The sequence below is a fragment of the Corvus hawaiiensis genome, chromosome 1, assembly GCF_020740725.1.
Source record: "Corvus hawaiiensis isolate bCorHaw1 chromosome 1, bCorHaw1.pri.cur, whole genome shotgun sequence".
Lineage (NCBI taxonomy): Eukaryota > Metazoa > Chordata > Aves > Passeriformes > Corvidae > Corvus > Corvus hawaiiensis.
The window spans coordinates 1355164-1368523 of NC_063213.1; the positions used below are offsets into that span (position 1 = coordinate 1355164).

General features: G+C 51.1%; 1 protein-coding gene across 1 annotated transcript in view; it reads left to right on the top strand.

The window, feature by feature from the left end:
- Window positions 1–11291, top strand: part of PTH1R (parathyroid hormone 1 receptor) — a 77052-nt gene extending 65761 nt beyond the window's left edge. The window contains exons 8-13 of the mRNA XM_048305968.1: window positions 1023–1083; window positions 2994–3060; window positions 6291–6385; window positions 8141–8282; window positions 8753–8794; window positions 9921–11291. Coding sequence (XP_048161925.1) covers window positions 1023–1083; window positions 2994–3060; window positions 6291–6385; window positions 8141–8282; window positions 8753–8794; window positions 9921–10283 — 770 coding nt within the window. The 3' untranslated portion in view covers window positions 10284–11291. The remainder of the gene's footprint in view (window positions 1–1022; window positions 1084–2993; window positions 3061–6290; window positions 6386–8140; window positions 8283–8752; window positions 8795–9920) is intronic.
- Window positions 11292–13360: the final 2069 nt, after the last annotated feature.

Genomic DNA, 13360 nt, shown 5'->3' on the forward strand with positions numbered 1-13360 from the left:
ACCCCATTCCATGGGCAGGGACACCTCCCACTGTCCCAGGCTGCTCCAAGCCCCAGTGTCCAACCTGGCCTTGGGCACTGCCAGGGATCCAGGGGCAGCCCCAGCTGCTCTGGGAATTCCAGCCCAGCCCCTCCCCACCCTCCCAGCCAGCAATTCCCAATTCCCAATCTCCCATCCATCGCTGCCCTCTGGCACTGGGAAGCCATTCCCTGTGTCCTGTCCCTCCATGCCTTGTCCCCAGTCCCTCTCCAGCTCTCCTGGAGCCCCTTTAGGCCCTGCAAGGGGCTCGGAGCTCTCCCTGTGTCCTTCCCTTCTCCAGGGGAACATTCCCAGCTCTCCCAGCCTGGCTCCAGAGCAGAGTCCTCTGCTTCCCATGGGATGAGTTGGCCAGGCCCAGTTTCAGTCTCTCAGGTTCCAGCACTCTCAGGCCTCAGAGATCATCGAGTCCAACCATCCCCCAGCCCTGCCGAGGCCACCCCTGACCATGTCCCCAAGTGCCACATCCACAGGGCTGGTAAATCCCTCCAGCAATGGGGACTCCACCCCTGCCCTGGGCAGCTGTGCCAGGGCTGGACAGCCCTTTCCAGGAGGAATGTTCCCAATATCCACCCTGAGCCTCCCCTGGTCATTCCCTCTCCTCCTGTCCCTGTTCCCTGGGAGCAGAGCCCGACCCCCCCGGCTGCCCCCTCCTGTCAGGGACTTGTGCAGAGCCACAAGGTCCCCCCTGAGCCTCCTTTGCTCCAGGCTGAGCCCCTTCCCAGCTCCCTCAGGAATTCTCCAGCCCCTTCCCAGCTCTGTTCCCTTCCCTGAACACGCTCCAGCCCCTCAGTGTCTCTGTCATGAGCACTCCAAATGGGATCGTTCCGTTCCTAGATGTGAAAGCTCAGCCTTTCCAAGCCTTGGTTATGCCTGGATTATTAAAAACTGCTCCTTCCCCTTTCCCCCAACCCACTCCACCTGGAATTTTGGTGCCAGAGCCCTCGGATCCCCACTGACCCCGTGTCACCTGTGTTCTCTTGCAGGACTCCCTGCTGTGTTTGTCACAGTGTGGGCCAGCGTCAGAGCCACTCTGGCCGACACAGAGTAAGTCCCCCTGGGTTTGCTTCTCTCCCTTTTATCTGCAACGTCTTTCTGGGATTTGTGGGTGAATTCAAAGGGAAAAAGAACCGGGCAAAGCTGGAATTCTACTCTGACGTCATTCACTTTTGGAGGAGGGTGGTGGATGGAAGGGAAGGATAATTTTTCCTTTCGTTTTTCGGGATTCAATGACTGGGAATAGCTGCAGTTGTTATCCCTGGGGATAAAGGGATGGTGTCACAGCTGGGCAGGGACAAGACAGGGATCCTTAAAATCCGGAATGAGCGGGAATGAATTTGGGACACAGCAGCTGCAGCACACTTGGAGAAGTTTGGTGTGGGGGGATGGTGAAGCTGAAACTCCTCCATGGATTTTACAATCCCAGCAAGGTTTGGGTTGGAAGAGACCTTAAAGCTCATCCCATTCCACCCCTGCCATGGGCAGGGACACCTCCCACTGTCCCGGGTTGCTCCAAGCCCCATCCAGCCTGGTCTTTCCCCCAAAATTCACAGGCTTGACCACACAACAGCTTCTGTGCGCCCAGGATCCTCCAGCAGAGGGTTCCCAGGCATTCCCAAATGGCTTTCCCTGGGAAGACACTACTTTCCACAGGGGATTTCAGCTCCAGGGTGGGATGGGCGGATCAGCAGAGCTACTGAAGGGTGACACATCTGTGACACCGGCTCATCCTCACAGAGGTTTCCAGGGAGCACCGAGGGTTTTCAGGCCTCGCTTTCCCTGAGGAGCTGGCCTGGGAAAACTGCGGCTGCCATGTCAGGTTACCTGGATGGGATAAGGAAAAGCCTGTGGCATTCCCGTCTCCGTGGCTGGAGAGAATTCCAGCAGAATAATTAACACTGAGTCACCTTTTCCAATGGCTGCTGGAAACTCCTGGGAGCAAAGAGTGCCCGTCCCTTCTTGGCAGAGGAGGACTGGATCCCAACATCCCAACATCCCAATATCCACGTCACCAACTGGCACTTCCAGTCCTCACTGGGATAAGGACTGAAGGTGGATGGAGAGAAAGATTTCATGGGGCTTGGCTGGGCGTCCCTTCAAGGGCAGGGGTGAAGGAAGCCCGGGAAGCGGGTGTGGAAGCCCAGCACTGTCCCCGTCACCGTGTGTCAGACACCACCTGGCCCCAGGCTTATTCCAAGGGGGAATCATGGAATGGTCGGGTTGGAAAGGACCTTGAAAGGTCATTTAATCCAACCCCCTGCCGTGAGCAGGGACGTAGCCAGGATTGAAGAGGCCTACAGGGAAGCTGGAGAGGGATTATTCATCAGGAACTGGAGGGACAGGACACAAGCAATGGCTTCCCACTGCCAGAGGGTGGGGATGGATGGGATAGTGGGAAAAATTCTTCCCTGTGAGGGTGAGGAGGTCCTGGCACAGGGTGCCAGGGAAACTGTGGCTGCCCCATCCCAAATCCAGTTGGACGGGGCTTGGAGCAACCTCTCTCCCATGGCAGGGATTTGGAATGAAATCATCTTTAATGTCCCTTCCAACCTGACCCATTCCAGGATTCTGTGATCCTACATCCGTTCAGCCTCCCCCGTGTTCATGAAACCTGGATCACTTTAAATGTGGGGATTTTTTCTGGTGAGGAAGTGAAGAAGTGGAAAAGGATCCATTCCTGCCTGGAAGGGACAAATCTGGATGAGTGTGGGAAGAGCTGGAAAGAGCTTCACCCTCCGGAGAGCAGAACCATCCCAACCGTAGGAATAGTCTCATTTTTAGCAGTAGAACAGCAGGGAAAGGGATATTCCAAAGTCTCACAGAGTGCAGGCAGGCTTAGACCAAGTCCTTAGACCAGGCTTTGGAGGAATTCCTCTGTCCAGGGGGATTTTTCCCAATGAAACCCTGGAGCGTTGCCCTTCCTATGCTTTCCTGACGGGATGTCCATCTCTCCTCAGGTGTTGGGACTTGAGTGCTGGCAATTTAAAGTGGATTATTCAGGTGCCCATCCTGGCAGCTATCGTGGTGAGTATGGGGTGAGTGAGGGGTGGGAGGCCCTTGGGAAGAGCTGATCCAGGATTTCCTACTCTAATCTCCCTGTTAACCCAAATCCTGCCTTATAAAAATCCCTACATATCCACTTTGAGGGGTTTATGTTTGTCCCACCTGGAATTCTGGTGGCTGAATACAGCAGAAGGGGTTTCCGAGCCACTCCAAGGAGAGCAAAACCCCACATTTTTAGGGATAAGACCCTAAAATCAGTAATGAAACCAACATTCAAGGCAATATTTCCAACCCAGACAATCCTGGAAGCTCCCAGGGTTTGTAGCACGTTCTCCCCAGTGGGAAGAGATGGAATTTCAGTTCTGTAGCTGGACCAAAGCGTTTCCCAGGCAAGGTTTGGGATCATCCCATTCTTTCTGAACTGATAAAAGCTTGGAAAGCCTCAGAGGTGGGAAGGAAATGAAACCATCTCAGCTTTGATTGGATCTTCAATCACTGAGGGTGAATTATTCCAACCCCAAGCCAGGAGGGAAAGAAATGATCCAAGTGACATTATCCCAACACAGGAGAAGCTCTCCAAAGCTGGAGAGGTCCTTACAAGATTTAATTATCTGCACCAAGTCAACCCTGTCCTAATTAGCTAAACCTGCTTTCTATGAATCCATTAATTACCCTCTTTCTCCCCGCCTCTATTCACTTGGGCTTCTCCATCTCCTGATGGAATCCATGTGAAAGAGCTCATCCACTCCCACAAATCCCATCCCATCCCCCTTTCTGCTCATCCATGAGTGGATTCGGTAGGAATCTCTCCACAGTCCGGAGAGTTTGGAATCTGGCTCTGCCTCCCGAATCAGGAGGCCTTGGAAGATGCTCAGTGTGGGTGAGAAGAGCAGCAGACACACAAAGAGCAGGAATTTTTCCGAGGTGGATGTGCCCATCTGTGCCGTTAGGTGAGACTTTTGGGATTTGGTGGGGGGGCTGGATTTCATCCTTTCGCTGGAAATTCTCCACCTGGCCCCAGCAATTCCTTGGAAGAAACGCATCACCGAGACCACATCTTTGGGAATGGAACAGCGGAGGCTGGAGAAGAAAGTTCAGATGGTCCAATTAAACGAATTCCAGCAACCCCATCGCATTTCATTTGAAGGCCAATTAGCAGAGGAGAAAGAGCCCAATTGAGGCTCATCCTTGGAAAAATAAGGTTTCTCCGGGAGGCTGCGCCTGTGCCCTGGCAATTTGCAAATGCAGCTGTTTATTATGCAAAAATATTCTGTGGGTTGTGTCTGTTTAATTTCTGTGGGTTCATATTGTTCGCTTGGCTGCTTCTGCCATTCCCACGTTGCTGGACCAGGTCCTGCATTTTCTGGATGAGATTTTGGAGGCTGAGCTGTTTAAAATCCCTCCACTTCCTGCTAATTTGGGTGCGATTCCTTTGTCTGGATTTCTTTTCAAATTTAGCACGTTTGGGGAAATCAGAAGAGTTTCCCTCCTGGGTTTGATAAAGTGGGGAATCTTTAATTTTGCCGACAAATGCAGAACAAGATCCCACTTTGGAGCCTTTAAAGCTGGAAAAGCTCCTATAGAGACATAAAACCTGCTTGGTTTTTCCCTTCCAGATTGATTTCCAAGGAATTAAGTGCCCCCAGGCTCTGTGCTTCCCTGCCTGTCGGTCTATCCACTCCTCCCTTAGAATTCCTCTGCCAGCCAGGAAATTTCAACCAAATGGAGCACGGGGAATGGGGTTGCAGGGATGTAAAATTCCCACAAACCTCATGAAAACGGGGAAATGGATATGGGAGGGAAATTTCACTCCTATCCCAGTGAGGGAAAGGGTGTGACAGGACCTTTCCCGGTTTATTATGGAGAATAGTTCCAAATGAACCTGCACCTCGTTAAAGGAGAAGGAATCCAACCGCAGGCGGCAAAGCCATGGCAAACCAGGCCCTGCTGGTTCAGCAGCTCAGGGAATTCCTGGTTTTACCAGGCAGGATAATTAACCATTGGAACCACTCTCCACTGGTTGTGCTGGGATCTCCGTCATGGAAACGCTGGAACCTGGGTCTGCTCTGGCTCCAACCAAAATGAATCCAAGGAGGTCTCCTGGACTATCCAGCTTGAGGTTCACCATGGTCCCTCCCTAAAATTCCAAGCCTGTGTGTGGTGGGGTAATTTGGTGTCTTGAAGCGCTGGAGCCTCCAGAGGAATCCATAGGAAACAGCATTTTCCGGGACCATGGAGCTGCTCGGTGCAGTTACAGGATGGTTCTTCCCTTGCCCCTGCCATAATCCCATGGATGGGTTTGGCTGGGCCAGCAGAAGGTGGAATCCAGGGAAACCAAGCTCCAAAGAGCTCTAAAAAGATGGGAATTGCCCAACGAGGGTTCCAATGGGAATTCCTCTCCATGAGGCGTTGCCGTTACATTTTCCTGCGTGAGCGTGTTCCTGTAGGACACGACCGGAATCACGGAGTCATGAAGGTTGGAAAAGTTCTCCCACATCGAGTCCAACCATTCCCCCAGCACCACCATGGTCACCACTATCCCTTGTCCCCAAGTGCCACATCCACACGGGACTCCACCATGTCCCGGGATGGGGATCCCACCTCTTCCCAGGGCAGCCTTTTCCAAGGTGGTCAAGCACCACTGGAATTCTCTTGAGCAGTTGGCCACGAGTTGGGTTCACAGATGTGTCTCCCTGAAAGGAAGTTGATGATATTCCCTGATTGTCCTTGTCTGCTCCATCCTAAACACTTCCCAGAGGAAGTTGGCGGTAGAAATCTGGGAGAATTCCAGCAGTTTTGTTGCCCTTCTGCATTCTTGAGCTGTCATCTCCAGTTAGGTCCACTCTGTGGCTTCCCCGTGGTGCATTTGGCTCGTTCCTCTTTCCTGTTGCACGTGGAAATGTGGGAAGACATCCTATGAGCGCTCCTGGTATCCTGAGGGGATCTCAGCCCCAGCTGGGCTGTGGAAGACAAATAAAACTTCATTTTGGCCTTCTCCAGGTGCCTGCTGGGCTGGCTGGCTCAGGTGTTTCCATGTGAGATGCCCGCACCTTTGAGCCATTCCATATCCTCCCTGAAGGTTAAAACCCCTGCGATCATTCCCGGGATGCTCATCCCTTCCACAGGAGGAGCTTCCTCTGCCGTCGCAGCCCCTGCCTCACCTGGGGGAAGCATCAACTGAACGACTCCACCGTTCTCGCCACTTTTCAACAGCTCTCCTTTCTTTGTTGTTTGTTTTCTTCCCCTCGCAGGTAAATTTTATTCTCTTTATCAATATTATCAGAGTCCTCGCAACCAAGCTCCGAGAGACGAATGCAGGGAGGTGCGACTCGAGACAACAGTACAGGTGAGTGTCGCCTGCCCTGTCCGCTTTTCTGGGGTGGGACAAAGTCCTCGGTTCACCCCTCTGGCTATGGAGAAAGCCCAGGGTGACACTGGAGCCACCTAAAATAAGGTGAGAAGGTTGTTGTTGTCTGAGTGTGGTGATGCAGGATGAATCAGAGCCATTTAAACCTCTCCTAAGCCTTTCAAATCCAACCTGCTGGAGGTTAGGGAGGAATTCCAGCTCTTCAGCCAGTTTTTGAACCAAAAGTGCAAAAACAAAACCTTCTTTGTGCTGTTGAAGGCCATAAAACTTGTATCAGTTTATTTGCTTATATTTTTTTCCCTCCTGTGCTTTGTAAAGCTCGGCCTATTTGTTAAACCTGCCCTTGAGCTGGTGTTTCAGTGCCTCGGCTGAACGGAAAAAAAGACTCCAATTTCGTTCTGTTTTTTGTTTGGTTTTCCTTTGTTCTGCCAGCTCGTCTCCCTTGATAATTCAGGTTATTTGTAGCCTGCTCAAAAACAGGATGGAAAAATTAGAGTGCTGGGACACCACGGCTGCTTGAGAGCTCCCAAGGCTTCTTGGGATCTCCTGGACTGCCCAACAAGACACCTGGGAAGGGGGGAGAGGGCAATGATTCGGGATGTAAACCATGAGCTCATTGCTCCCACCTCCCTCTCCAAACACACGTCTGAGGCAGGAGGGAGATTTGGCAGGAAAACACCTCCCAGTTTTCCTCGCTGCCCTGTCAGGGCTCTTATTTATCCATTTATTTACTTCTCCCTGGCTGAAGCTTTGCCATTAATTATGGTTTGGATGGGCCCTGTTCCTTTTAAAGCTCCCTTGGTGGTTTGCAGTCGCTGGACAAGAGGCGGTGCCGGGGTTTTCTGGGAGTGATTCCTGTTCTTCCCGATCCCTGCTGCACTCGGGGACTTGCTGGAACTCCTGGCACAAGGTTTAATCCCTCAATTAATGTCACTTCCAGGCAAAGCTGATTCCTTCTGCAGCCAGCCCAGCCAAGTACACCGGGCTGTGGTGCCTCCTTGGAGTTCCCAACACAGATCCTGTGCTGAGCTGGAGTTCTTCCTGAAAAAGGAGCTTTTCCAAGTGATGCTGAGGCCCAAAACACCTCCTAAGAGTGGTCACCTCTGCCCTGTCCTCTTCCCCTGGACATCGGGAGTAATTCCACTCCTAATTCCCTTCCCTCTCCTCCAGCCCTGCTCATTGCACTGTAGCCACTGGTCCTGGGTGGATTTTCCTGCCTTGCCTCAACGGAGTGGTTGAGGTTGGAAGTGACCTCTGGAAGTCAATTCTCCAACCTCCTGCTCAGGCAGGATCAGCTGCTGTGGGTTGAGGATGGAGAAGCCTCCTTTAGGGATGAGGGGATTTGGTGGCTGTTGGAACCTGAGGGCTGGAATTGCAGCACACATTCCTTTCATTCCTTTCCACCTGCGATCCTGACCCAACCTTGGAGTTGGTCTGAGGCTGGAAAATGCATCTCAGCGTTGTCACCTCCAGCATCACACGGGGACGCGTTGAGGGTTGGACTGGCACACGCTGGAGCATGGCCTGGCTGGTGTCACATCCCATAGGAGGCGCAACAGCTTGGAACTCCAGGTGGAATTCCACAGCGCCTGTGGAAACACCTGATACCCAAGGGGAACAAGGAGAGAAAACCACGAGCAGCTCGTGCCCAGTGACAAACCTGGCCAGGTTGGTGATGTTGGGGAGGTTCATCCATGCCCTAATTCCTGCTGTATCCCTTTTTTTTCCCTGCAGGAAGCTGCTGAAATCTACCCTCGTCCTTATGCCTCTGTTTGGCGTTCACTATATTGTTTTCATGGCTATGCCATACACAGACGTGTCAGGGATTCTTTGGCAAGTTCAAATGCACTATGAAATGCTGTTCAACTCTTTCCAGGTACTGGAACTCTGGGAAACCATGGGAATTTCAATGGGGAGAGGAGGGAAATGTTGGGTGCAAGGCTTTTGGGTGCAGGGCTGGGTTTACAAGACACCAGAATTCGTTCACGGGAGGATTTGAAAATATTTTAGACTCAAATGGTTTCTCTTTGCAAAACACAACACAAAAGGGGTCACTGTGTCCCACAAAAAAATGCTCTTCCCAGTGCACTCCAGGATCCCATTGGCTTCTTGTCCCCCAGGACACTCTGCTGGCTCCGGGACAGCTCCTTGTCCACCAGGAGTCCGTCAGGGAATTTTCTCTGTTTCCCTCTCCTGCCCCACTGAACAATCCCAGATTTCTCGCACGCATTTTCCACAGCAGGTTTGGAGTGTCACTGATCTCAGAGAAACCTGGGGGTGCTGGGCAGAAAAGAGACCCAGATTTCCCAAAATTCCCATTAATTTGTCGTTTCCTCTTCCTTCCAGGGATTTTTTGTTGCCATCATATACTGTTTTTGCAATGGAGAGGTGAGTCACGAACATCTTAATTCCCTCCTTTCTTGGGTTAATTCCACACCCAGATGGATGCACATCAGCACATCCTCATTTTTCCACAACAAACAACCTTATTTTGCAGTCCAAGATCTCCCAGTCGGCATAAAAAATTCAAGTCCGCATAAAAAATTCAAATCCCCTTTTTTTTTTCCTGGTGGAAAACCCCCAGGTCAATACGGCACCGATAAATGAGCTACTGGAAGCAGCAAATGGAGAAAAAAAAGTGGAATTTTTGGTTTCCCAGCACAAGTGCTGCTTAGTGCTCCTTCCTTTCAAATTAAGAAAAACGGATTGATAGAGTCGCTGATTAACCAAAAAACTCTGGATTTTTCCAGGATATTTTGACCTTTATTCCTACTTCCAGAATAATGTAGTTTAATTTCTTTATTTCCATTAATTCCCTCTATTGCTGCTAATTAATAAAGTGGCTGCACCCCCAGGGAAGAACTTCCGTGGACAGGCATAAAGTAAAATTTATGGATTTTAAGAGGAATTTATGGATTTTTAAGGGGAATTTGTGACCTAAATCTGTGAATTTTAAGGGTAATTTATGACCTAAATTTATGGATTTTAAGGGGAAATAAAACTACAAAATCTCTGTTTATGTTCTGCGCATAAAACCAGGATAAAATCTAAGGGGAATGGATCTCATCCTAACTTTAGCAACCTTTACTTTAGACCCCTAAAATTCCCATTCTAGGGAAATTTCTTGGGATTCAGGTGCCTCTCAAGGTGGTTTTCCCACTCACACTTGATTTTCATGGGACGTTGAGACGATTCCCTCCTGGATGTGCTGCTGTCCATCCCTTAACCCTTGGATAGAGCTATCCCACCTTTCCATCCAGATGTTTTCAGCCACTCAAACTTCCCCGTGTCCAATATTTCATCTGGAAAGGGCAGATTTAATGTGAATTCATTGTTCTTTCCAATTCCATGGAATCACAGAATCTCCTGAGTTGGAAAGGACCCACCAAGACCCTGAAATTCCAGGTCCCCACAGAGTTTCCCGCCCATTCCGTCTAGGAATACCACATTTTTCTGGAATTTCTCTTCTCCCACTCACGTTTTTTTTTTTTTCCCCCCCCTTTTGTTCCCTCAGGTCCAAGCAGAAATAAAGAAGTCATGGAGCAGGTGGACTTTAGCACTTGACTTTAAAAGGAAAGCCCGGAGTGGGAGCACAACCTACAGTTATGGACCAATGGTTTCCCACACCAGCATCACAAATGTAGCCACGAGAGGGGCGCTCGCCCTCCACCTCAACACGAGACTGATTCCAGGGACCCTCAACGGCCACCGGAATTTGCCGGGTTATGTGAAAAATGGCTCCATTTCGGAGAATTCCATGCCTTCCTCCGGCCCGGAGCAGTACAATAAAGACGAGGAATACCTGAATGGCTCCGGGCTTTACGACGGAGACAGACCCACGGTCCTTGTGGAAGAGGAGAGAGAGACAGTGATGTAAAGGCAGGAGGAGATAAAGAATTCAGCCGAAGGATGGAAAAGGTTCCTGGCGAGCATTTAGTGGGAAAAGACCATCAGGCCACGCAGCGGATTCCAAGGGTTTCCATGCAGTTTCTCTGTTCTGTGGAATGAGAGATTAAGTTATTTGGGGGGGAAAAAAAAGTGAGCCGCCAACGTGGCCAGCGGGTGATCCCATCCCTGAATTCCGTGATCCACGTTTTCCTGGTGACAACAAAGCCAGAGCTCTCCAGGCCTGCTGGACACCAGAGATCCTGGGAGCTCGCCAGGGAGGGCTGCGAAGCCCCACGTGGTCCTTGCATCCCTTGGAGCGCGTGGGCAGCCGATGAGGACGGGAGTGTCCCCCAGGAAAGCAAGAGTCGTGCAGGGAGGGTGCGGTGCCATCGTCCTGGGGGGGGACAAGCCACCCTGGGGGTCAGCGGCTTGGGTTTGGTTTGTTCTCTGCCTGTGGATCTGCCTGGTGACACACACGGGGTTGGGAAAGGCCCCGCGACCCGTTGGCGAAAGGTCGCGTTGGGTACAACCAATCCCGTGCCCTTCCTCCCTTGGGAATTCTCATTCCTTGGCAAAATGCTGCTCTGGGGTGGGGAGGGTTAACAGCTCATGGGTGCAGGCAGGGATTCTCCTCTCCTTTCCCTGAGTCCCAGGAGCAAGGCAGGAATTGGTGCAATTTTAGGGTGGGAAACGCGGCTATCGGAATGTGCGACCTTCCTGTTCTTCCAGAGGGGGTGGTGGAGAGGGAACCACCAAGGGTATGGAGTTGGCAGATCCCGGGGGAGGGTTTGTGGCTGAAATCGGTTCCCAGGGTGGATAACTCGGCCCTCCCTTTCTGCGGGCGCTCCTGCAAAGCGCCTTCAGCCCTTTCTTAAAACTGGGAATTGTTCCTCACTCTGCCCTCTGAATGTCCTGTTCCACAGGGTCATGGAATCCTGGAATGGTTTGGGTGGGAAGGGACCTTAAAGGGCCCCTCGTTCCACCCCCTGCCATGGGCAGGGACACCTCCCACTGTCCCAGGGTGCTCCAAGCTCCATCCAACCTGGCCTTGGACACCTCCAGGGATGGAGTGTCCACAGTTTCTCTGGATAACTAATCCAACCCTAATGAGGAGAAAGACTCCCCCAGCAGCAAGCAGCTGCTCTTCTGAGGGCTGATTAAGGATTAACTTCCCCGAACTCTGAAGGAAGTCAGGAGGAGCAGGTGGGATCCTGACTTTGTATCCCACACCTTTAACCAAACAGATCAGGGCCTGACCAAAGCCCAGTGGGAAAATCTCCTCCCTTGGGCATCTCTGAGGTTTGGATTTGGACCTGGTGGGGCACGTGGTGGCTGTGAGGTTCTGTCAGGGGCTGGAGCTCCTCTCCAGCAGCTGCAGGTCACAGAATCCCTGAAGAGGTCAGAAAAGCCCTCCAGGATCACTGAGTCCAATCTCTGCCCGATCCCCACCAGAGCTCTGAGTGCCACATCCAGGAATTCCTTGGACACCTCCAGGGATGGGCGCTCCAAATCTCCCTGGGCAGTTCTAAGGCCTGACCTCCCTTTCCGTGGAGAAATTCCTGCTGCTGTCCACCCTGAGCCTCCCCTGGCCCAGCCTGAGGCCGTTCCCTCTCGTCCTGAACAGAAATCTTTGGCAGCCAATATTTATTTGTGATGTTCTTTTCTTGTTTCGCATCATCAAAAGAAATCAAATCTCATCAAAACCATTTCCCACCAAATGAGAGTTACCAAAATATCAAATTTATGAAGATTAATCCATTTTCCTGCTCTCTTCTTCTGCCCCTCCCGATTTTCTGGCTCAAAGACATTTCTGAGTTATCATTTCACTGCTGGAACAAAGCAAAAATACCAAAAAACCCCCAAGCAGTGACTCATTATTTGCTTGTGTTTATTACTCAAGATTGAGAACTCTTGACAATCCCTCAGAAATTCAAGGAATCGGCAAAAGCCATAAATTTATTTATAAACAAACACAACCTCCCTCATAAAATGTGGCTCTCACTGAAATAAGTCAAACACTGGATTATTTAGGATTTAAATAAATCAAAGCTGTAGTCAAATGTAGATAAAAAAATCACGAGGGTTGTGCAGGGGGAAGAAATATTTTTTAAAATCCTTTGAATTGCAGATTAGAAATGGATTTATTTCTTTCCTGGATGCTTCTGTGCATGAGCAACATCCCTGCAAAAATTGGGATAATGATGACGCCAAAACAGAGGGAAAACTGCCACTAAGGCCCAGCGGGATCTGTTTGTCAGAGTGTGTTCCCATCACTCCTGGGCTGATCCCAAGCTCTTGATCGAGTGTATGGATCAGGATCTGCTGGATACCCAGGGTCATCCCTCCAGGATTTTAGTGAGGAAGAATCAGAGCTGGGATGTCTGGAAAGAGAGAAGCAGCCCCAAATTCTGGTTGGGATTTTCCCTGGAAGGACGAATGGAATGGTCCTGTTGGAGCTTAGCCAGAGCCTTTGGATTCGGAGCAGGCTCCTCATCCCTTCCTCCGTTGCCAGGAGCTGAGGACATTCCCCAACGCCAGTTCATCCCCCTCCAAAGGTCTGAGTCCACCTGGGATGACAGATCCTCTCCTGTGGGGTTTTCCTATGGAAACACAGCCCCGAAGGCCACAGGAAACAAAAACTGGGGAGGGGAGGATTTGTTTGTCCAGGATTCATCCACTGCTCCCTGCAAATCCTGCAGGAATGACAGGGCTTGTGCCCATCCTGGCTCAGATCCAACACGGGATCGTGGAGCGGAGGGAGCAGATGGGAGCTGGGGTGCAGCAGACACAGCTCGGATTTGTTAGCATGGAGTCGTTAGCATGGAATCATCCCAGAACGGGTTGGGTTGGAAAGGACCTTAAAGCCCATCCCATTCCATGGGCAGGCACACATTCCGCTGTCCCAGGTTGCTCCATGCCCCATCCAGCTTGGAAAACAGGCAACGAAACTTTCCCGAGTTCGAGGAGGAGGCAAAGATCCAAAGGAGCTGTTCCCTCTTTCCTCCTGGTTTTCCCTCCTCCTTTGTGTCAGGTGTGTGCCCGTTTTCCTCTCATCCTAGAAAACAT